Source organism: Orycteropus afer, unplaced genomic scaffold (assembly GCF_000298275.1).
Source record: "Orycteropus afer afer isolate SDZICR_OR568_19922 unplaced genomic scaffold, OryAfe1.0 scaffold00034, whole genome shotgun sequence".
In the NCBI taxonomy this organism is placed as follows: Eukaryota; Metazoa; Chordata; class Mammalia; order Tubulidentata; family Orycteropodidae; genus Orycteropus; species Orycteropus afer.
The window spans coordinates 14950779-14971769 of NW_006921621.1; the positions used below are offsets into that span (position 1 = coordinate 14950779).

General features: G+C 53.0%; 2 protein-coding genes across 2 annotated transcripts; one reads left to right on the top strand and one right to left on the bottom strand.

Moving 5' to 3' along the window:
• Positions 1 to 187: 187 nt before the first annotated feature.
• On the top strand, positions 188 to 2901 carry LRRC73 (leucine rich repeat containing 73). Its single transcript, XM_007936206.2, has 6 exons — positions 188 to 459; positions 1101 to 1261; positions 1583 to 1705; positions 2042 to 2142; positions 2462 to 2678; positions 2831 to 2901. Exons 1-6 carry the CDS (start codon positions 188 to 190, stop codon positions 2899 to 2901), a joined length of 945 nt encoding a protein of 314 aa, XP_007934397.1.
• Positions 2902 to 4253: 1352 nt separating this feature from the next.
• Positions 4254 to 10566, bottom strand: TJAP1 (tight junction associated protein 1). Its single transcript, XM_007936207.1, has 8 exons — positions 10468 to 10566; positions 8667 to 8695; positions 7723 to 7884; positions 7448 to 7514; positions 7175 to 7204; positions 6311 to 6418; positions 6102 to 6185; positions 4254 to 5351 (listed from the first exon to the last, which is right to left on the bottom strand). The coding sequence occupies exons 1-8, from the start codon at positions 10564 to 10566 to the stop codon at positions 4254 to 4256; spliced, it is 1677 nt and encodes a 558-aa protein (XP_007934398.1).
• Between the last annotated feature and the right edge of the window lie 10425 nt (positions 10567 to 20991).

Sequence of the window (20991 nt, forward strand, 5' to 3'; positions counted from 1 at the left end):
CCGCCGCCTCAGCCTCCGCAGCCGCCCCAACCTCCTCCGCCATCGCCTCTGCCTCCGCCGCCGCCTCCGATCCGTCCACGGCCCCGGCCCCAGCCCCGGCCCCGGCCCCGACCCCAGCCTCGGCCCCAGCCCCGCCCGCGGCCCTGCAAACCTCGGCCCCGGCCCCCGAGGCCCAGCCGCAGGCATAATGCTGCCCAGCTCCATCCAGATATCGGGGGAGCCCCTGTCAGGCGCCGAGGTGCGGGACATCTGCCGCGGCCTGCGCGACAACGCCGTGCGCCTGCTCTCACTGCGCGGCTGCCGCCTCTGCGACCGCGACTTCGGCCGCATCTGCCGGGCCCTGGCCGGAGCCACGTCCCTGGCGCAGCTCAACCTTAACCTGGGCGTCGTGTCCAGCCCCAGCCGCATCAAGCAGCTGGCGGAGGCGCTGCGGACCAACCGCTCCATCCAGTCCCTCTTGTGAGTGCGCCCCCTCGCAAGGGGGCCCCAGACACTACCCCCCTCCACTCACTCTCCCTGACACCTTCGGTTTCTCCGTACGATGATTTCCATTTACCGTACCTGTCTGCCCACTCACTATACGTTCTCACCCCTTCTACACACGTCTACCTCATCCCTTTTCCCATGCCTCCTCTACACCCGGACTTTACACACGTGGGCCCCACCTCAAATGAGGTGGGATACCCACCCCTTCCAGGCAATGCACGTTGTAACCCCCAACCTAACCACTGCATTTACTTCGTGGAGGTAGCTCCACAGTGCCAAAAATAGGCCCTGGGAACAAGACCCCTTACCCTACATTCTGCCCACCAGAGGATCCCAGTCCACCACGCTGTCTGTCGTGCCCCGTGTTCTGTCCTGAATCTCAGTTCCTACTGGGGAAATGAGCCCAGAGTCCCCCCTTCTACTTGCATTCATTCCCTTGGAGTCCAGAATTTTCTTTCTTCTTCCCCAGAACTCTCCCAAATGCTGTGACTGAGTTACCTCCCTACCCCCCAGGGCTCAGAGAATGGAGGGGGATCCCTAGGGGAGGTGTCCCTTCCCTCTACAAATAGATTTGACTGTGATGACCTCTGCCCTCTCACCTCACCCCCTCCCAGCCTGCATGGGAGTCCCCTGACAGATGCTGGACTGGCCTTGCTGAATCCAGCCCTGGCCCTCCACCCTGCCCTCGTGGCTCTGGACCTGGGGGACTGTATGCTGGGTGATGAAGCCATCAACCTCATCTGTGGCCTCCTCCCCCCGGATGGGGCCAAGTCTGGTGAGCAGGGCCCTGCTGAGGGCATGGCTTATGTGGCCTTGAAGAAAAGCTAAGTGCAGAGGGAAGGGGGCATGGTCCAGGGCTGAGGACTCTGGTAGTATGGGTGAGAATGTCATTTAAATCTTCTCAGGAGGGGGAAGGATTGGGGTCTAAGCAGAGTGATCACTCTGGATTCCAGGCTGGTGGGGGACAGGGGAGACTTGGATCCTTAATGGCCCTGGAGCTCTATGGGTGGTGGGAGTGGGATAGCCCAGAAACATGGGGTGGGGGAAGGGCTTAAGGAGGGCCTAATCCTCTGCATCCTGGCTTCTCACTGCCAAGGCTTGAAGGAGCTGACGCTGAGTGCCAACCCTGGCATCACCCCTAAGGGCTGGAGCCGCCTCGCCATTGCTGTGGCCCATAGCTCCCAGGTTCGCGTCCTCAACCTGGACTACAACCCCCTGGGTGAGGCTCAAGAACCCTTTCTATCCCCCCCACCCCACCCTCTACCCAAGAAGCTGAGAACATTAGTTGCCATGGTAACCCCCTTGCTGAAGATGGGAAGAGGGGACTCAGGGATCAGGGAGGTGTTAAGAGAACACACCTGTGTGAAGAACCAGACGATTAACAGGTATATGCAAGCACCAATCACCATCCTCTCTTACCTACCACCCACCAATTGTCAGGTTTTCTTAGCCTAAGGGTGGGATCTAAGGTTGCTAGGGCAACAGAGAAACTGACTAGGAGGAAGGGTTAGCAGATCAGTGCTAGAGCACAGGTGAGTGTGTGCTGTTTCCCCAGGTGACCACGTGGCAGGGATGCTGGCTGTAGCTGTGGCGTCTAGCCGTACCCTAGAGGTCCTGGATTTGGAAGGCACAGGGCTCACCAACCAGTCAGCACAGGTGAGAAGTCATTGTGTCTGGGGACAGGCTAGCGGGTAGGGTGGAGGTTGGCCAGTATGTCTGTGGACATACCCTGTTGTTGTGTTGTTGCTATATGCCATCGAGTCGACTTGGCAGTATCACTACGGAAGTAGATTGCCCAACCTTCCTTCTGAGGAGTGGCTGGTGGGTTTGAACCGCCAGCCTTCTGGTTAGCAGTCAAGTGCCTTAGGCACTACGCTACCACAGCTCCCGTGGACATACCCTAAGGGGTGGCAAGTTGGGGTCTGAGGACCTGCCTTAACTGTGCCCATCCCTTTCCACACTCTTTCCTGCCCAGACTCTGCTGGACATGGTAGAAAACTACCCCACAGCTTTGAGGAGCTTGGTGTTGGCTGAGAACAGCATTAGCCCAGAGCTGCAACAGCAGATCTGTGACCTCCTCTCTGAGGGGGAGGAGGAGGAGGAGGTGGCAGCAGGGGCTGGCGACACCCCAGAGAGAGGAAGGGAGCCTGCTGCCCACCAGAGGGGCAGCAACTCCTGGATGTGCCCCAGTGGTAAGAGCCCAGAGGGTTAATCAGAGCCAGGCCTGGAAGAGGGTTGGTACCAGGGAGAGTGGGTGTGGGAAACCTAGGCCACCCCTCATCTGTTTGGTGGTTCCCAGTGGGAAAATAAATGGTGGCCTGAGAACCCCTCTGCCCCTCCACAGATACCAGCTCTCAGATGGTGCTAATGACGTCTGGACTAGGGGACAGTCTCTTGGCTGAGACAGAGATGTGACCCTCCACTTGGGCTCCAGCGCAACATTACATTTGCCCACGTTCCCAGCACCTAGCCCCAGATATCAGGGTCTGGTCCTGGGGCTTGGGAAGGGAACACAGGGGCGGTGCCTGGGGCTCTGGCAGCTCTGGCATTGTGGTGGGAGGCTCTGGAAGCTGGGACTGGGCAACAGCCTTGATGGACACTTGAACCCAAGGCAATGCTTCTGGACTTGTTAGCAGCTCTGGCTGCAGCCCGCTGGCTCAGAAGAGATTTAATGAACTCCACAACCTGGCGTGTGGCTGTGGTTACTGGGGACTGGCCCGAGGGGAGGAATCAGAACTACCACAAAGCACCACTAGGAGTCAGTGCCATCCAAGCTGCAAGGCAAATCTGAAAGGGCCCAAATCTTTCAAACAGGCCTGGTCCAGTCCTTAGAGCCCTAGGACTTCAGGTTCTCAAGTGACACCTTACACAGAGTCCACAGAGAGCATAACCAAGGTAAACAACACACCTCCACAGCTGGGCTGGACTCAACCTCCAAGGGGGCTCAGGGGCTCCGCCAGTGTTATTGGAGGTGTACCCTTGCCCACTGTCTGATGCTCTGTGCCCAGGGAAGCCCAAGGCAGGTGAGGAAAAGGGGAGTTACTATCAAAAACTAGGATAAGAGTCTCCTGCAAACCCTCAAGCATGAAGGAGAAGGCCATTAGTATATACATTAGACAATTCCAGTAAAATAGTTTATTTGATTTTAAAATAGTCATCAGTGTGAAATTTTCCCAAATCTGGGAGTAACAGTCTAGAGCCAAGGTTGGGAGGGAAGCCAGGCCTCACACACAGCCCAGCATGAGGCCCCAAACCCCACCTTCCACTCCCTTCCAGAGGGAGGAAGGAAACAGCTGAGGAGAGCCCTGAGTCAGCCTCTGCCTCACCCCCCTAGAATCAGCTATGGCAGGCCCCCTGAAGGCAACAGCTCCTGCAGAGAATCTGCGGGGAGAGGGAAGCAGGCAGAATACAGAAACTGGAGGTTAATAACCGCAACCCCCCCAACACACACACACACAGAACAAAAAACAAAACCTGTAGGATATGAGAGGAAGATAAACACTGGCATATTAAACCCTTAGCTCCCCAGAGCAGCCCAGTCTGGGCTGACTGGAGGGTAGTTCAAGAAGAAAAGGAAAAAACCATGAGGCAGGCTGCTGCTAGTCAGTGGATGAAGGTGAAAGGCTTAGTGTGGTCCAGGCCTGACCCCACCCTCAAAGGCCTGGAGGGGACAAGTGCGAGAGCCTGGGCTGGGGACCCTGAGCGGCAAGGATGCGGGGTGGTCTTGTGGTCCCAGTGCAGCAGTAGCAAGAAGGCAAGCAGGTGGCCTAATTGAGCAGGTTGCCCTGCTCTTGGGCCTGAGTCAGGCTGTCCTTGCGGTGTAGGTGGTGAACCCCCATCCTCTTAGGGCTGCGCTGGGGGCGGCTGGAGTTGGGGAGTGGCCAGGCCCTGCTTTCAGGGTAGGAACTGCCAGGCCCCTCCTCAGTGCCTCTGTCACTGGGCAGCAGGCTCTGGCGTTCCTCCTCGGGACTGATGGGCAGGTTCAGCTCTTCCTCCTCTTCCTCCCTGGGAAAGCCAGAATCAGTGTCTGTTGGCAGCAAAATGCCTTTTTCACCAGGTGGGGAAGAAGGTGCCTGAACCTCATCATCTCTGTCAGTGGGGTTAAGGTCAAAATGGTGCTGTAGCTCAGGGAGCACATCACGTCCAAAAGCAGTGCGCTGGGCCACGGTGGCAGGTGGAGGGGTGCGGTCCACAAATGCTCTCTGCCAGCTGGCCAGTAGGTCCTCCTCAGAGCTAGCTGAGCTGGCTGGGGCACTGAGTACCGGGTGGGCTGGGCTGGCCTGATGGTGGGGTGAGGCCTGGGCTGAGGCAGGGCTGCTAGGGACTGGGCTGGGGCGGGCCCGCTCATTCCCCTCCTCTACCAGGCTCAGGGAAATGGCCTGGCGGGTGGCGTAAGTACAGTTGGGCAGGGGGCTGTTGCGGGGGATCCGCACCTTATCCTCAGAGAATTCTATTACCTTACGGCCAGGATACAGTGGGTGGGGCAGGGATGGAGTGGGGTAGGGGCTCAACTTTTCAAAGGCCGGCCGCAGCTCCTCCTCTGGGAAGCCCCCAGCAGTGCCCAGGGGGCGGCACTCCCCATTGGGCTGGGGGACAAGGCTTTCAGGGACCGGCGGACTGGCTGGATCACCCAGGGCATCCCCACTCATGTCCACGTGCACAAAGACGTCTTCAGCCAAGGGATGGCCAGCACTGCCCGACTGGGCTGAGTTGAGCAGTAGAGACTCAGGCTTCTCCAACACACGGGCAATGACAGAAGTGGGCACCACAGCCCCTGGGGCCAGGCTAGAGGCAGGATTCAGGCTGGCAGCTTCTTGAGCACTGTGCAGATGTTTCCGAACCATATCCTGTAGCTCACAGGGCAGCTGGGGTAAAGGAGCAAGAGAAAGGTGGAGAAGCATGAATGATCCCAGACTAAAGACAGCTAGCTTGTGGCAAAAATACTGGTTACCATGTATAAGTACTAGCTTGTGCTTTGCACTATGCTGTCTCTTGTTCACAAGCATGCCATAGTGTATCTTCATCTCACAAATAAATGGAGGCTCGGTAGGGGTACAATAACTTGAAGGTTTTGAGTCGCACAGCCAGGTTCAAACCCAGATCTGCCTCTGTGGCCCATGTGCTCTCATCTCTCTCAACTTCAGCAGAGGCTTCTGCCCAAACGAGACCTAAGTTTAGATTATGTGGACTCACCAGCAGCTGTGGAAGCACCTCCCTCCTTCTGCATGCCCCACCAACCTGGGGCCTGTGCCTCCAGGGTCTAGAGGTCACCCCTTGGGATAAGGGGATCAGGTGGGCCCGATTTCTCTCAATGTCCTCTAGTTGACAGCTCTGGCCACCCCTCTTCCTGCATGGGATCCTGAAATTGAATTCCTCTCTCCCTTTGTTCTAAAAATACCAACAGGGTTGGCCCCTCAGCTCTAGTGATGGGCCCTAGATTGCACAGGAAACCAAACAGTGGCAGAGCTGTCTGTCTTGAGAAGACATGGAGGTGAGGGGAAGGCAAACTGGAAAAGGGAGAGTTAAAAGCAGGGGGAAGAAGGAGGAGGTGCAGAAACTAGAGCTAGAGGAGTCCTTAAACACGAACAGGTCTAGGAGGAGGGTGTTATACTCACATCAGCGAACTTGTGGTTTCGAAAGTGAGACTTGTTGCACTTGAGAAGCTGCACAGCCAGGTTGCAGTCCAGGCGGTACCGTTCCTGCAGATATAGACCTGGTTCAGAGATGCTGGCCTTGCCCAGGGAGAAGGGCTGGGCCAGGACAGCCCACCTCAGGTGAGGAAGGACCTGGCCTATGGACCCCAGAGCAGGTGGAGGGCACATACATTGAGCTCCTCCAGCTTGTTGATGGTGTTCTTGGCATCCAGCAGCTTGTTGGTCAGTTCCACAATCTCCCAGTCTAGTGTCTTCTTATCCATCTCAGCCTTCTTGATCTGACGCACAAAACTTATGGTAAAGCCAGCTCAGACACTAACCAATCCCCTTTTCCCTTTCCACCTCCTCCCAGCCCAGAGACATAGGAAGCCACAGGTGCCAGGGCAGCCAAGGCAGATAGGACAGACAGATAACAGACAGATAGAAGAGACCAGGGTCCTTTTCCTGCTCTCTAGGCTAGCTTGGGGCAGGGGCTTCCTGGGCATGACCTACTGTGGCCTAAGCAAGTATAGAGCTGCCTACCACTTGCCTAGGGACTCTAGGCACCAGGAAAGGCAACTGGTACCTCAGAGACATTAACTATGCAAACCCTGGGGCTGAAGCCTCTGTGTGTAGCTGTTTCCAGGATCAGGCAAAGAAGTGTGGGGAGTGGGGCTAGGAGGCAGCTGGGGCGCCTATGAGATTATCTACCTGAGCAGGGAGGAAGCTACAGCCTCGAAAAGTACCCTTGATCTTCAGCTCACTGATTGAATCCCTCTCTTCCCCCCAAAACTGGTGTGCGTCTGCTGCCATTGGCAGCTGAGATGCTCAGTGGTCAGTGGTAACACCCATAAGTGCCTGTGTTAGAGCCAAGAACAGGCTTCCCAGCTGTCTCCCAGGAGGGAGGCCTTGTCTCTACTGCATGAGCCTCAAACAGGAAGAAGAAAGGAGTGGATGCCCTTGAGCGGTAGGGTGAAACATCCGGGGCCCCAGCAATCCCAGGTTTCAGCTGAAAAGGTTTCAGGCTAAGGAAAACAGACAAACTCAGACGCAACTGCAAAAATCCAGCTGTGGCTAAGAGAGGCCTGAGAGTGCGGCAGCAACGGTGGCAGCATGAGGGGGAGACGAGGAGAGAAGAGAAACAGTGTGAGCATTAAGACAGTCCTGACATGCACAGCACACTGCAGTCCCCTTCCAATCACAGTCCATCCCAGCTCCCAACCTGCCCCAAGCCCCAGGGCAGACTGGCACTCCCCAGTGACAAGTCCTAGGCCCCCTGCTTTGCCATGAGGAAAGTGCCAGCCACACTGCAGTGCTGGGTAGGTTACCAGCGTGTGCAGCTTGTCCTCCAATTCTTGGTTGGTCCGCTGGGAAGCCGTGTAGCTGTTCTGCAGCCTGGAGAGGGTACAGGGCAGACCCCTTGGTCAAGATCTAATTCTTTAGGCCCAGCTCTGTTCCTCCTCACTGTGGGATCTTAGACACGTCATTCTCCTCAGAAATTCGGTTTCTCATGAGAATCTGATGATCTCAGAGACCTTTCCAGCTAACCTTCTAATGAATGGGGAAATGTACGCATGTGTGCCCTGGCAGTTCATCCCCATACCTACGGAACTTGTCCTTATATTTGTCCAGCTCCTCACGGCTCTGGCCCAGCTCCAGCTCCAGGCAATCCTGCCCAATTTCCAGTTCACGCTCCAGGGCCTCAGTGCGCCTGGTGGCTGAGGCCAGGCGCCGGCGGAGCTCTTCATTTTCCTGCTGCAAGAGCCTGGCAGGGTGGGGTGAGTCAAGGACAGAATGGGCATCAGAGATGGAGGGGCCAAGTCCTAGACTCAGACTAGGCTCAGGAAGGAAGGAAAAAGGATGAAAGGAGGATAGGCAATTGGGAGCAGGAGGGCTTCTTGAAACTAGGCCTGTGTTTGGGACAGCACATTCTATAGGCCTGCTGGCCCTGAGAAAACACGTTGGGCTGGAGGATGGGGGAAGACAGAGAGGACGGCAGGGGACAGCCTGACACACCCCTCCCTCATTGGATAAGAATGAGGAGGAAACAGAATTGACGGGAGTGCAGCTCCCATCTCAGTCTCTGGTTACAGCCCAAGCCAGCCAGCCACCAAGCCCCCAGCTCCAGTTTCCCCACTGCACAATCAGGCTTCTCCATTATTAATCCCCTGGAAATGCAGCCCAGCACTGCCCTGCTCTCCAGAGGCCTCATGGGGCTGACAGAAAGGGCCTCAGGGAGGCAGCTGTCACGGGGGGCCACTCTCTCCAGGGCCAGGAGCTGGGGCAAAGCTCTTTAGCAAGAGCGGGCCCCTCAGAGTGAACCACCTCCTGGCTGCAGGTTCTCTCAGAGCCCACAGGAACAAATCCTCTTTTCCAGAAGGAATATCCATAGCACCAAGCCTCTTCCCAAAGTCCCCAAAATACCCCACCCCAGCCTTTCTCTCTACTAATGCAAATAAAAGCCCAACAGTATCAACAGCCTGGCCTGGAGCTAAGAGAGGCAGAGTTGAGGTGAGCAGGGCAGTCTTGTGGGCAGCAGATACTCACTTCATCCTCTCTGCATCAGTCAGAGGCTCCTGGACAAAAAAAAAAAAAAAAAAAAAAAACTTGAGGCTCAGCTCTGGACCACTGGCCTCCTGGTTGACCCACCCTCCAAACAATCCTAGAAAGGGCCCTTTCTGAAGCCCAAAGACTCTCATAGCAGGGGTGGGCTGCAGAGCCCTCTAGAGATGGAAGAGGCAACCCACTAATGCCCAAACAAGATGAGACTATCCTCTCCCATGACAATGAGAAGACTCAAGAACCCCTTCCAACCCCACCCGTACATGAGCTCCAAGCCCTCTCTTAATCCTTAAGCCAGTTGTAAACAGGCCCCAGTAAACATGCTACCTCTCTCCAGCCCTGGGGATATAAGAAACTCAGTTTTTCACTGGGCTACTCCACACAGGCATAGCAGAGACCTTCCAGAGTGAAGAAATCAGGCCAAGCTATAGGATTCTGAACTCTAACAAAGCCCTCCCAGCCCCCTGGAGGAAGACAGGAGGAGCAGAATCAGGACCATACCGTGGCTCAGGAAGTATACTGCAAGGGTGGAGGGGAGCCTCTGGGCTAATCACGATTAAGACAAGGAAAGTATCTTATTTTACTCCAAATTTCCCACTCCATCCTCCCCAAGTTCCTATGTTGGTCACAGCTCAAAAATCAGAGCTCAGCCAACAGAAAAGCTGAGTTAGCATGTGTAATGATAAAAGGAAGCTATCAAAGAGCCCAATCCAAATAGAGCTGACTGCTTCAGAACTCAAGTCATGGGCAGGTACATGAGAGTGGGAAGCACAGACCAGACAATGGTTAAGATCACATACCCTGAGCCGCTGACACCTGGATTCAATCCTGTTCCACCATTTATTGGTTAATATACCCTTGAGCAAAGTCCTTAACCTTGTAAACCTTAGCTTGCTCATCTACAAAACCAGGAGAATGCCCACTGGGTAGCACACAGACCACTACCTGACATCTATCATGTTCCCTGAACTGAAACAGGGCAGTCACGGCATTTTGCCACCCTGAATCTGACCAAAGTGGGCCACAGTGCCCTTGATGCTCATCGTCTGCTGATGATCTCTCAAGTTCTTTAAATGTGTTTCAGTCACAGCAACAAGGTAGAAGTGTGTTGCTTGTAAATTTTCACCCAAATCACAATAAAAATTTAAAAAACAAATAAATAAATACAGGGTGGAAGTGTGACCACAAAGGGAATACTCCACTGCAATACTCATTTCCTCCCTTTGATAAATTTAATGAGGGAGGATAACCAACTTGGAGAATGTTGTGCAGTTGACTATAGGCTTCCTAAGAGCAGTTCCTGGCAGGGAGTACATATTTAACAAATGTTTACCAAACAAAGCAAAGCTGGAGGAAGGGCTAGACTTCCTGGGGACAGTGAAGAGAGCAGCTGGTCTGGTGGAGAGTAGCTGGAGTACGCCTCCTCACAGCCTCCAGAGGGGCTGCAAGCTGAATGGCTCTCGTCCACCAGACAGGACTAGAGTCCCAGCCTCTGGCACATTAGGACCCCTCAGTATGCATTCCTGCCGGGCTGCCTCTTGTAGGGAAAGAAAGATTGTATGGGATTGTTTCTGCTGAGCTACAAAGACCCTGGGGGTCACCAACATGTCATGTGTTCACAGATGTCCCCCATGAGCCTACACTGCCCTCACTAGCACTGCTCTAACTAGGAGACCCCAGGCCTCTATCAGCAGTGCCAAATTCTCACTCATAAAGAAGTTAGCCAGGCACCCAGCCTCAGGGGACTGCCTCTGCCAGCCAGGACTGGGGGACCAGTCGTGCTAACCTCCTGCTCGAGCCGGGATCCAGGGGCTTCCAGCCGCAGTTCTCGATGTTCGGGTGGTGCCTTACGGTAGGGTTTCTTAACTGGGGCTACACTGGTCATTCTGGGAGGTAAGGGCTCCTTGACCTGCTGAGGGGAAGCAAGGAAGGAAGAGGCTCAGAGATGTGGTCAAGAGGCATTTAAATTGAGAAAATAAGACAGACAAAAGGGAACATATACAGGAGCTACCACAGAGGCAAACAGGCCTGGGCCACTACTGGAACCATTAAAGGGCTGGACTTTGCTCTGTCCATTTCCCAGGGGTCTGGAGACTGCTGAAGGGTAGGACATGAGTCTAACAGGAAACAGACAAAAGCAGAAGCTGGCTTTGAGGCCCGGGGCAGGGTCCAGGGCTTGAGCACCAAAAAGAGCAGGTCATGCCCTAAAAGCTAGGGCAGGGAGTCTAAAGTGCAGCCCACCACTCTCTTTTGAAGACCTCAGAGGGAAAAATGTGTCTTCTATGCCTCAGTTTCCTCAGTTCTAAACTGGAGATATGAACAGGACCAATTGCACAGGGTTGTCGCAAAGATTAAATGAGTTAAGTAAAGGATAGTGCCTGTTATTAATGTTAATAAACATTAGCTTAAAAGAGTTTGAGGATGTTCACTCAACACAGGCTCCTCAGTGGGGATGCCAAAGTTTAGGAGCACTCTCTGGTCAGGCCATTGTAGGCTAAGCCCCTCTGGCTTCTACCACACTCCTTTCACCAGTGCCCCCCAAGAGGGGCCACCTTTCTGCCCCTTCACTTGCCAGCTTCCCCAGAGCAGAGCTAAGAGAGGGGCACAGGCCTCACCAGGGACATACCGTCTGTTTGTCAGCAGCTCCCTCTGTTCCGCTGTCCAAGACTTAGCCCTCGGCTCTCCACATCCCACTGCCCCTCCACTTCCTCTGGCCAACAGCTCCTGAAACCAGAGAAGGGAAGAAAGTGGAAACCAGGTGTCAGCCGCCTGTCTGTCAGTGCCACAAGCCTGCCTGCCCAGTCCAGGATCTGGAAGGCCCCTAGGGAGATCCAGGCAGGAAAGCCATAAAGCAGGAGGTGTGAGGGGGAAAAGGATAGAGGCGGGGGAAGGACTGCAAACACTAGGGTCTTGCCTTTCTCCAAGAAGGCACTGTCCCAGGCCCAGATGACAGACACATGTATGTCTGTGTATGTGTATGTATGGTCTCAGCTTATCACAAGCCCAACTCTGGAAAAGGTCCAGTCCTGTCTTGTCCGTATCCCTACCCTACATCTGCCTGTTCATATCAAAGGCCCCTCAGGGTCTGAAAATAACTAAGTGATTTAGGGAATATGAGTTGCAGAAGAGAACATCAGGGAAAGGCCTAGTAGAGACCCAAGAAGATAAGCAGAGAAGATACTGGAGGAAAGGCTCCTCTGCCCTAGCAATGTTTCTACAAGAGGCCTAAACACACCTTCTGTGTACAATGATGATCAAAACATTTTGCCATGAGGTCTTAGGGACTTAACTGTGTCCCCCAAAATTATGTGCTGTAAATCCCAACCTCTATGCCTGTGGTTCTAATTCCATTCAGGAATGGGTTGTCTTTGTTATGTTAATGAGGCAGAATTAGTGAAGACTGTTTGGAGTGACTCTTCTTTGACACATAACAAGAGATTAAACTAGCAAGCCAGAAGCAGAGACAGGGGAGGAGAGATGCCACACCACATGCAGATCACCAAGGAACAAGGACTTTCCTCCAAAGCTGACAGAGAGAGCCTTTCCCCTAGACTCAGTGCACTGAATCCAGACTTTTAGCCTCCTAAACTGTGAGGAAATAAATCTGTTTATTAAAGCCATTCACTTGTGGTATTTCTGTTATAGCAGCACCAGAGAACTAAGACAGGAGGTTACATCCAGAAGAAGAAATGTGAAAAGACAGCAGTTTAGAATGGTGTTTCTCAACCAAGACAATTTTGCCCACCAGGAGGCATTTGGCAGAGACATTTTTGATTGTGTTGGGGAGGGTGGCCAGCAGTAGCAGCATATTACTGGCATCTAATGGATAGAGGACAGGGATGTTGCTAAATATCCTACAATGCACAGGATAGCCCCTCACAACAAAGAATTATCAGTGCAAAATGTCAATAGTGCTAAGGCTGAAAAACTGGTGTACAGAAAACCAAAGTCTGGCAAGTCAAGACACCTGGGTTATAGGCTGAGTGCCACTTCTGCTACATACTGTGTGGCCCTGGCTAAGTCCTTTCTCAGTGGATAAGCCTGTTCCTCATCTACACAGAGGTGGCTGGACAGAATGACCTGTGATGTCCCCTTCAAGCCCGCACCCCTCCCTGGCCACCTGTAATAAGCTGGGCTGCAGCATGGGGGCAGCAACTACCACAGGGACCAGTGGTGGCAGTAACCTTAGGTGGCCTCCTAGGTATAAAAAACAATCTGTTCTCCACCCCAATCCACCTAAACAGAGCTGGGGGCTAAGAGAACCCTTTTGGGCTGAAGCATGCATTCCTGCTGTCGGGACATGCCCTGGCCATGACTCCTGTCACATTCCAACAGGGCCTGGGGCAGGAAGCATGGTGAGGGGGTAGAGAAGGTGGAGATACAGGAGTGGCCTCCCGCCTCTATCTGGGTAGCCAGGTTCCTGGCATGGGGTTCTGGGGGAGCTGGGGAGAGGCAGCACAGGCACGAGCCGCCAACCTCCGCCCCTTTGATGGTGAGGCAGAACGTGTCCCCACAGGGCACAAGCAGCATGCCGTGTTGGGATGACTTCCTGCACAGGAATCTGGGCGGGCCTGAAAGGACAGCACATTCCTGGGGTATGGGGGAGCAAACAAGTCACCCCCCACAAATTCCCTGGCTGTCCCTCCAAAGGCCCTAGGGTAGGGGCACCTATGGCTGGAGTAGAGGCCTGTGAAGTCCCAAACCAGCCTGGCTGTCTGGGTTCTGATATTCAGACACAGGGACCGTATGTGAGCTGGAAAAGGGCTAAGAGATACAGGTAGTCAAGAGCTTTGACAAAATCAAGGGGAGGCTCCCAATAGCTGCTCTCTGCTTTCTCCTGTCCCCTAAGGAGAGATCAGTGCCTGTTCCTTCTCCCTGAGCTCCCCAGTCTGCTGAGTAACCCTTTTTTCTCTACAGGTCCTTCTGTGGATCCCTCCCAAAGCCCACACTGTCCTTGAGGCACCGGGACTCTTGTACAAGTTGAGAGCAGATAGGTAGGGAAAACAGAGTCAAAACCAAAAACCCAAATTCATTGCCATTGAGTCAATCCCGACTCATAGCAACCCCTCCTTGCGTTTCTGAGGCAGTATCTCTACGGAAGTAGATTGCCCAATCTTCCTTTCGAGGAGTGGCTGGTAGGTTTGAACTGCCAGCCTTCTGGTTAGCAGTCAAATGCTTTAGGCATTAGGCCATCAGAGCTCCCAAAACATGCTCAGGCCTCTGTAATTCTACCTGTAAGAAGAGCTGCTTCATTCTATGTCCCACAGACTGCCCTTTAGTGGCCACACATATTACAGCTCATCCTGCCTTGCCTACTAAAAATGTCCTTGACCCTATGTCACCACTCTCTACCCTACAGCAAATATTCCCAGAGCTTCCATGGTCACAGAGCATCTGAACTTGCTGAAGGAGAAAGCATTAACACTCTGGGAGTGGGGGTTATTCTCTCCTAACTAGAGCCTACTCTTTTCAAACATTTCAGAATCACAGGGAGGGGGACCACTCTCACCTGAAGAACAGAAGGCAGGACCCACTAGGAAACCAAGTCTCCCAGGAAGCCTTCAGTGTCCCCAAGACAAGTCCACAAGGGAGCGTGTGCTACTCCCTGCCCCATATCTATATCCATAAATACATCAGACACAAAGACCCTAGCCTTAACTCCTGAAATCTGCTAAATGCCTCAGATCCACGAGGGGCTCACAATTCTAGGCCTGATCAGGAAGCGACCAAACGGACCTGGCAGCCCACTGTCCTTGACTCAAAGTGCTGCAGGGAGGGGAAGCACAGATGTAGGGAGGAGAGTGATGGAGGTGCGGTAGAGAATAGATCAAGCAGCAGCTGGACACTCAGTCCCACCTGCCGCGTGGGGATCAAAGGGTGAGTGGAAGGCAGTGAACAGGCCCTCCAAGAAGGCCCCACTACCAGGAGCTGCCCTCTGGCCCCACTTCCTCTACCTAAAGGTTTCCCAGGCTGCCTTGGAGAGTTTTAGACCAAGGAGGACTCCCAGCCCCATGTTTTGCAGAAGAGACCCCCAGGGAAAGAGGCTGGAAAGCTTAGAATGGGCCATGGGGCATGATGAGCAAGCAGCAGTCAGGGACAGTCTCAGAAGCCTCTGAATGCTGAGCTGGCTCCAGGACATCTCCAAGAAGATGGTCTTCTGGTGGAAGGTCTGGAAATCAACAGGTAAGAATTCACTTCCATCCCATCCCAAACTACCTGAGCCTCAACTCAAGATGCTGGCTACAAGAGCTGTGCCCAGGAGAAAGGTTGAGGTCTAGGGTTAAACCTCTGGCTGACTCAGACTGGCCCAGGGCTCTTCTGGCTATCCTGTAGGCACTGAGGAGGGAGCTACTGGAAGAGTGGTCATCATGAAGGTGGGGTGAGAAGGGAAAACAACTCTCCTCACCCCTCCCTGCCATCCTCTTCCTATTCTGCATAGCAGTCATTCTTTCTTTCTCAAAATCAGTTCAGAGGAGAGCCTCTACCTCGTATCTGCTGGGGTGGAGAGGGGGGTGAGAGCTTCCTAATTGCCGTGTTGCAATCTGTTAGTCGGTACAGGCCGCCTGTTGCCGCCTGCCCTTTATTAAATACCTTCTCCCTGATTACAGCCCCATGGGGCACGATTAGCTGCCTCCAGAGAAAGAACAAAGTCTACTTTCATTAGAAATGGGACTAGGCACGCACAGCAAACCTGCACTGTGGACCCACTGAACAGCTGAACAGAGTGTAGACAGAGACAGATGTAAGGAACAATGTGCACCAGAAACCAGCTGAGCAGGATCCTTTAATCCCAGGACAATCTGCCAAGCATTGCTCTTTAACCAGGAGGTAGGACTCACACCCACTGCCTTCTGTGGGTATGGTTTGTGGGTTTGTGTCTGCGACCAAGGGCTTCCACCATAGCCAGAGATCACTGCTGCTGGAGATGGAATGGATAAGACAGAAATCTCTTCTGAGTTGATTTTTTTCCAAACCACTGTCCTAACTACTCCCCTCAGCAAACATCCATAGGAAACAACAGCAAAAGGCTCAAGCCCAAGGGCCAAGGACACCCTCTCCCTTCATCCTGCCATCCTTTCTGTGGGTCTGCCCAACAAGCAGGGCAAAGTCAAAGGTGCAGGACAGGAAGGAAGGGCCAAACATGCAGCTTTCTCCCTGCTTACAGCTCAGAGGGCACATAGGGTTGTATACAGTGGGCACTAAGAGAAGCTATAGGAGTGTGAGGTGTGGAGGACACCCCATGCTCACTCAACAGAGCCCAGATTCTTACAGGACACGAATGGGGTCTGTAGCTAACAGTGTAGACAGGGGCAGAGAGGCCCCAGGACCCATCCACCCCCAATACTGGCATAGGAGAAGGAAACAGGATTGAATTCAAAATGGATGTGGCTCTCTGGCTTTCCAGATTTCAGCCTTCCCTCACTGGGCATCAACTCCAGCTTTCCATGTTCTGCACTACCATCTCACCTCAGTCCACAACTCTACTGGCCTGGGTCTAGTTGCCAGCCCTAGACAGAGATTGCCTCCTCCACTCCCCGTATCACCAATACTTCCTTTAGGTGATTATGGCCTCAACAGGTGATCTGGGCTCGGACCACTTCTCAATGTATTGACATGCCTCTCTGCTCACAGTTGTCACTGAATCAAGAAAGAGACCGCGAGGGGACAGTGAACTCAATCTTCCAAATTGGGAAGGACCACACACTTCACCACAAAAATCATTAAAGCTCTTCTTTATAATTCATCCAATAAAAGTCAAATGGAAGTTAGTAATTGCTACTGCTTTTAAAATGAAAGGGAAACTGGAGATGTTTCAGAATACCCCAGCTATGTTGTATGCTATCTTAAATCCCTTGGAACCCAGCAGAATATAAATAAGTAATAAACAGAAGCCTTTCTGAAAGCCCCAATCAGCTGCCAGAACGTGAATGTCTGATCACACAGGGAGAGGCCTCCCCTGCGGCACTCATTGCTGGACACAGAGTCTCTGAACTCTGCAAGGCTGGGGGAAGCTCTGCCCCTTCAGCGGCAGGCTACACTCCTGCCACACTAGTCAACACTCTGGCTGCTTCTCAAGCCTCCGAAATCCAGGCTGTGCCTTCAACTGAGGCCCAAGAAACACAACTGACTATCCGGCAAGGGCTAGCCCTGTGATCAGGTGACCAGAAGTGGCCCTAGGGATTGTCCAGGAGGACACCCCCAACACCACTAATATGTCCCTCATCCATGGTGCCTGCCAGTGAACAGAACAGCCCCAGCACAGTGAGCTGATACTACCAAAGTCTACCCTCTGTTGTCCCTTGGGTGCCCCTCCTGCTTGCCAACAGCCCCCAGTTTCCGGCATGCAGCTGTTCCTGAGATACATGAGCAAAGCCCTCAACAATCCTGGGCGCGTGGCAGGCAGGCAGCCAACAGCTCAAGGGGTGGGGCCTGGGCAGAGACTCTACTCTGCTGACTAGACTAGAAGATGCCAGCTTGTGCCCAGACCAGCCCTGCTACCCTGCACACTAAGGGGCCTGTCCCCTCACCAACAGCTTGCTACCCACCACCTCTCCGGGCAAGTACAATCTCACCTCTTAGGAAAAGCTCTGGCCCTGACTTGGCCCCCCTGCCTGCTCTAAGCTGAACAAATTGACAGGTTTTTATAGTCAAAATGAGTGAGAGTCTTTCTGTCTAGAGTAATCCTAAGTACTCAGAACTAGTGCTGCTAACCTGTGAAAGCCCACCTGGCTCTACACCTGAGCAAATACTTCAAGTCTATCCACTGGCCTATAAGCCAAGAAAACACTTCCTTTTCAAAAAGACAAGGTGGTTGATGACCACATGATCCAAACCTCTCCCAGAAAGGCAGGTCCAAAAGAATCCCCCAAATCATAATCAGCACTTCACATTACACCCATGCTCTGTCTTTAAGGAAGGACAAAGGGAAGGGATGGTCCTGAATCACGCCTGGCTCCAGGCCCTTTTGCTTTCCTGGTCAGAGCCAAGCCACAAAAACCCTCCAGCGTGTTAAGCCCCTATTCAGGGCCCCCAGAGACTCTGCAGTACCTCCACCCTACACATTTACACACACACCTCATGCTAGCAGTCCCTGCCAGCCCAAGGGGAACAGAATCCATTCAGAGGGCCTTCAGGTCTCAAGCCTCCACGGTGCACCCTACTCAACACTGCACTGCCTCCAGACAGTGTCTGTCTAGAGAGTTCCCTGGCCAGAGCACCAGGGAGCACTGAGACCATCTGGCCTGTGCTCTCTAGACCCCCTCTCCTCTCTGAGTAGGAAGGGAGAAGGGAGTTCAGTAGGAGCTCCTCTATACAGTCTGCACTCACCCGTCTCACAATCTGAGGTCAGGGCCTCTCTGAGCCGATGGCAGAGTCCAAAGCCAGGTCCTGCCCCCTCTCTGCCTAAGGCACCCTTGCCAGCTCTTCTTGGCTAAAGTCCACCTGAAGCTCCAGACGTGGAAGGAGGTGGATGACCTAACTCCACCCACTCCATGTCCCAGAGCAATGGTCAATGAGGGAGCGGTATCTCAAATGGGTACCTGGTTCTGGACTCTAGCTTTCAATGTAAGTGGCTTCACTATTCCACCCAGGAAATTTTCCACAGCCAAGCTAAGGTTCTCCTCAACCTCTCCAACCCCAAAGGAGAACCCTGAACTGATCCTACATTATTATCCTGGAGTGAGAAAAACAGGTACGCTATTCAAACTTTCCCTCTGGATAAAGGAAAGAAACAATCTGGTCTAGAAGGAAATTCCTTCCAGTTTATCTAACACTGAGAAGCAAGAGCGGCACAGTGGTAGAGGGATATTCTCAAACTCCACGGTGCTGATAAGCACATACATTGAGCAGAAACTTTAACCAATTCTGGTTTAAGGGAGAACTGAGTGGAGAGGGATGGAGGTGGGGACTCTAGCACAGGTAGGCAGATGGGCAGGAGGCCAAGCACAGGAAACCTCCCTCTCCTGGTGAGGAAAGGGAGAGCAGAGGAGATGGCATGATGTAAGTTAAGGAGAGAAGGTGGCCAGGCTGGGGGGAGGAATGGAGAACAGAGGCACTGCTAGTGGTACCCCCAGGGCAGGTTAGCTGGCCCAGGTCAGACTCACAGGGTTAGTGTCTTCTCCCCAGCCAGCTTTCCTGGTTAGCACGGTTATCCACAGACTCATGGCAGCCGCCCTCCAGGCACTCCATATAAACAGACAGCTTTGTTTGTGAGCAGCCTAACTCCGGAGCTGCAAAAAGAGAGCAGAAAGAATGCCAAACTGAAGGATGCTCATGGGTACACACTGCACTCTCCTAACAGGGAAAGCACCTCTGACTTACTACTAAACCCTCAGGGGCTTTTCCTCATTCAGAAATCATGCTGGGTACAAATCCAGCACTCACTCCCACTGGGGAGTCTGGCTCGCTGACCATAGGCACTAAGCCTCTCTAGTTGGTCAACAAAAAGAAAGGACAGCTATTGTGGAAGGAGGTAATAAGGAAGAGGGGAGCAGGGGGTAGGGGGCAGCTCCCCTGCCTCACTTAGTCCCTGAACACTGCTGCCAGGCTGCACCAAGGCTCCAGAGAGGCCAGTCAGGAACACTGAAAGCTGGACTGTGAGAACAAAGCCACCCACAGCTACAGCTGCCACCCATCCCCAGGCCTGTACCAACAGAGTTCATCCCACCACTGCCCATGGGCTCTGAGAAGAAGGAATGGGAGAGAACCAGCCTAGGAGTCAGAGGCTGTAACAAGAGCTGCATCAGAAAGCACAGCACAATGGGGTAGTGTGTGACCCAACCCAGAGTGTGGCCAGAGTGTGGCAAGGGGTGACACACTGCCACCTCACAGTTTCTGAAAGGGCCAGAGGAAGGCAGTTCCCAGGGAGCCAGCCCTAGAGGAACTCACTGAACCCACAGAGCTTCCCAGACTCCAACAGGGATGATACCACACACTCAGAATAAGCAATGTGCAGGAAGGCTACCCTTCCCAACACAGGAAGCCCAGGGAATAGCAGAAACAACTCTTTTCTGAAGCCCCCAAAATCATCCCAGGGGAAGTAACACACCCACACCCTGGCTTAGAGACATCAAGACAAATGCAGCCACAGCAGTGGAGTCCCAGAAATCCACAAGATGCTGACCACTGGGCACTAGGACAGGAAAGGTGCAGATGAGCAAACAGTGCTGATGCTAACAAAGGAGGGCAAGATGTTGGCAGACAGGAGCCAGGAGCAGGATTTTCTTCTGTAGTGGGAAGGCTGGCTGTTACCGTGATCACGGCAGAAAGGTGAGAACGACTACCCAGGCCTCACATATGGGCCTGGCCCTTCTCTCAAGTCTCAGGTCAAGATGAGGCAGGATGTGCCTCTACTCAGCTTCCCAGCTGCCTACTCACTGGCTCCCCACTGTGCTCTGACAATAGCCCCAGAGCTCAAAAAGGCCAAGGCGGACCATGGAGGAGATGAGACAACCATGCGGAACAGAAAAAAGACAACTCTTCTTGTCAGCCCTGACCTCTTCCCTAGTCTGGTATGAAAGCACATCCACTGACAGACTACCTTCAGAATCCTCATCCACAGAAAACACAAGAAACACAAGCTGAGTTTGGCTTGCTTTTAAAAGCAGAACAACAAGTGATCTGACTAATTCAAAGTTCAGAAACCAGGGACTCTCTCTGCACTAAAACAGGATGTGCAAATTCTGGTAATTTTTCTCTTTTTCCCACATGAAGATGAAAGAGGAATGGAAAGGAGACCTACACGTAAGATGGCAGTACTGATGCTCATGTTGCTTTTATATCCATCCTGATTTCCACTCCCTGCCAGTCAATTTCATCTCAGGATTAGAAACCACCTCTCAGGGAGAACCAAAGTGTCTGCTGTGGCAAGAACTTCAGTATAGCTTTTCCATCCCTCCCTGGCAGCCAGCTCCAGAGGAACCCACCACGCTGGGGAGGAAGGCCACAAGCCAGGCTCCTCCAAGACTCCAACAAAGACTAGTCTATCTATCCCTGGACAACTTGTTAAGTGAACAGAGCAAGCTGAAGGACAGTATGCAGTATTACTGAGTTCTGTGTTTTTAAAGACATTGAGATATTGACATAAAGATATTGAGGCAATATCTAAAAGTACACAAGAATGATTAACATACAATAAATGGTTAACAATAATTGCCTATCTTTAGGGAAGGGGTTAGTCAAGAGCAGAAGAAAGGGGGTAGAAAAGGGACATCTTTTCACTTTTTATTTTATATATTTTCTGTAGGACTGGTGTTTTGCAAAAGGGATATCTACTATGTTTATGATGAAAACCAACAATTTCTAGACATAA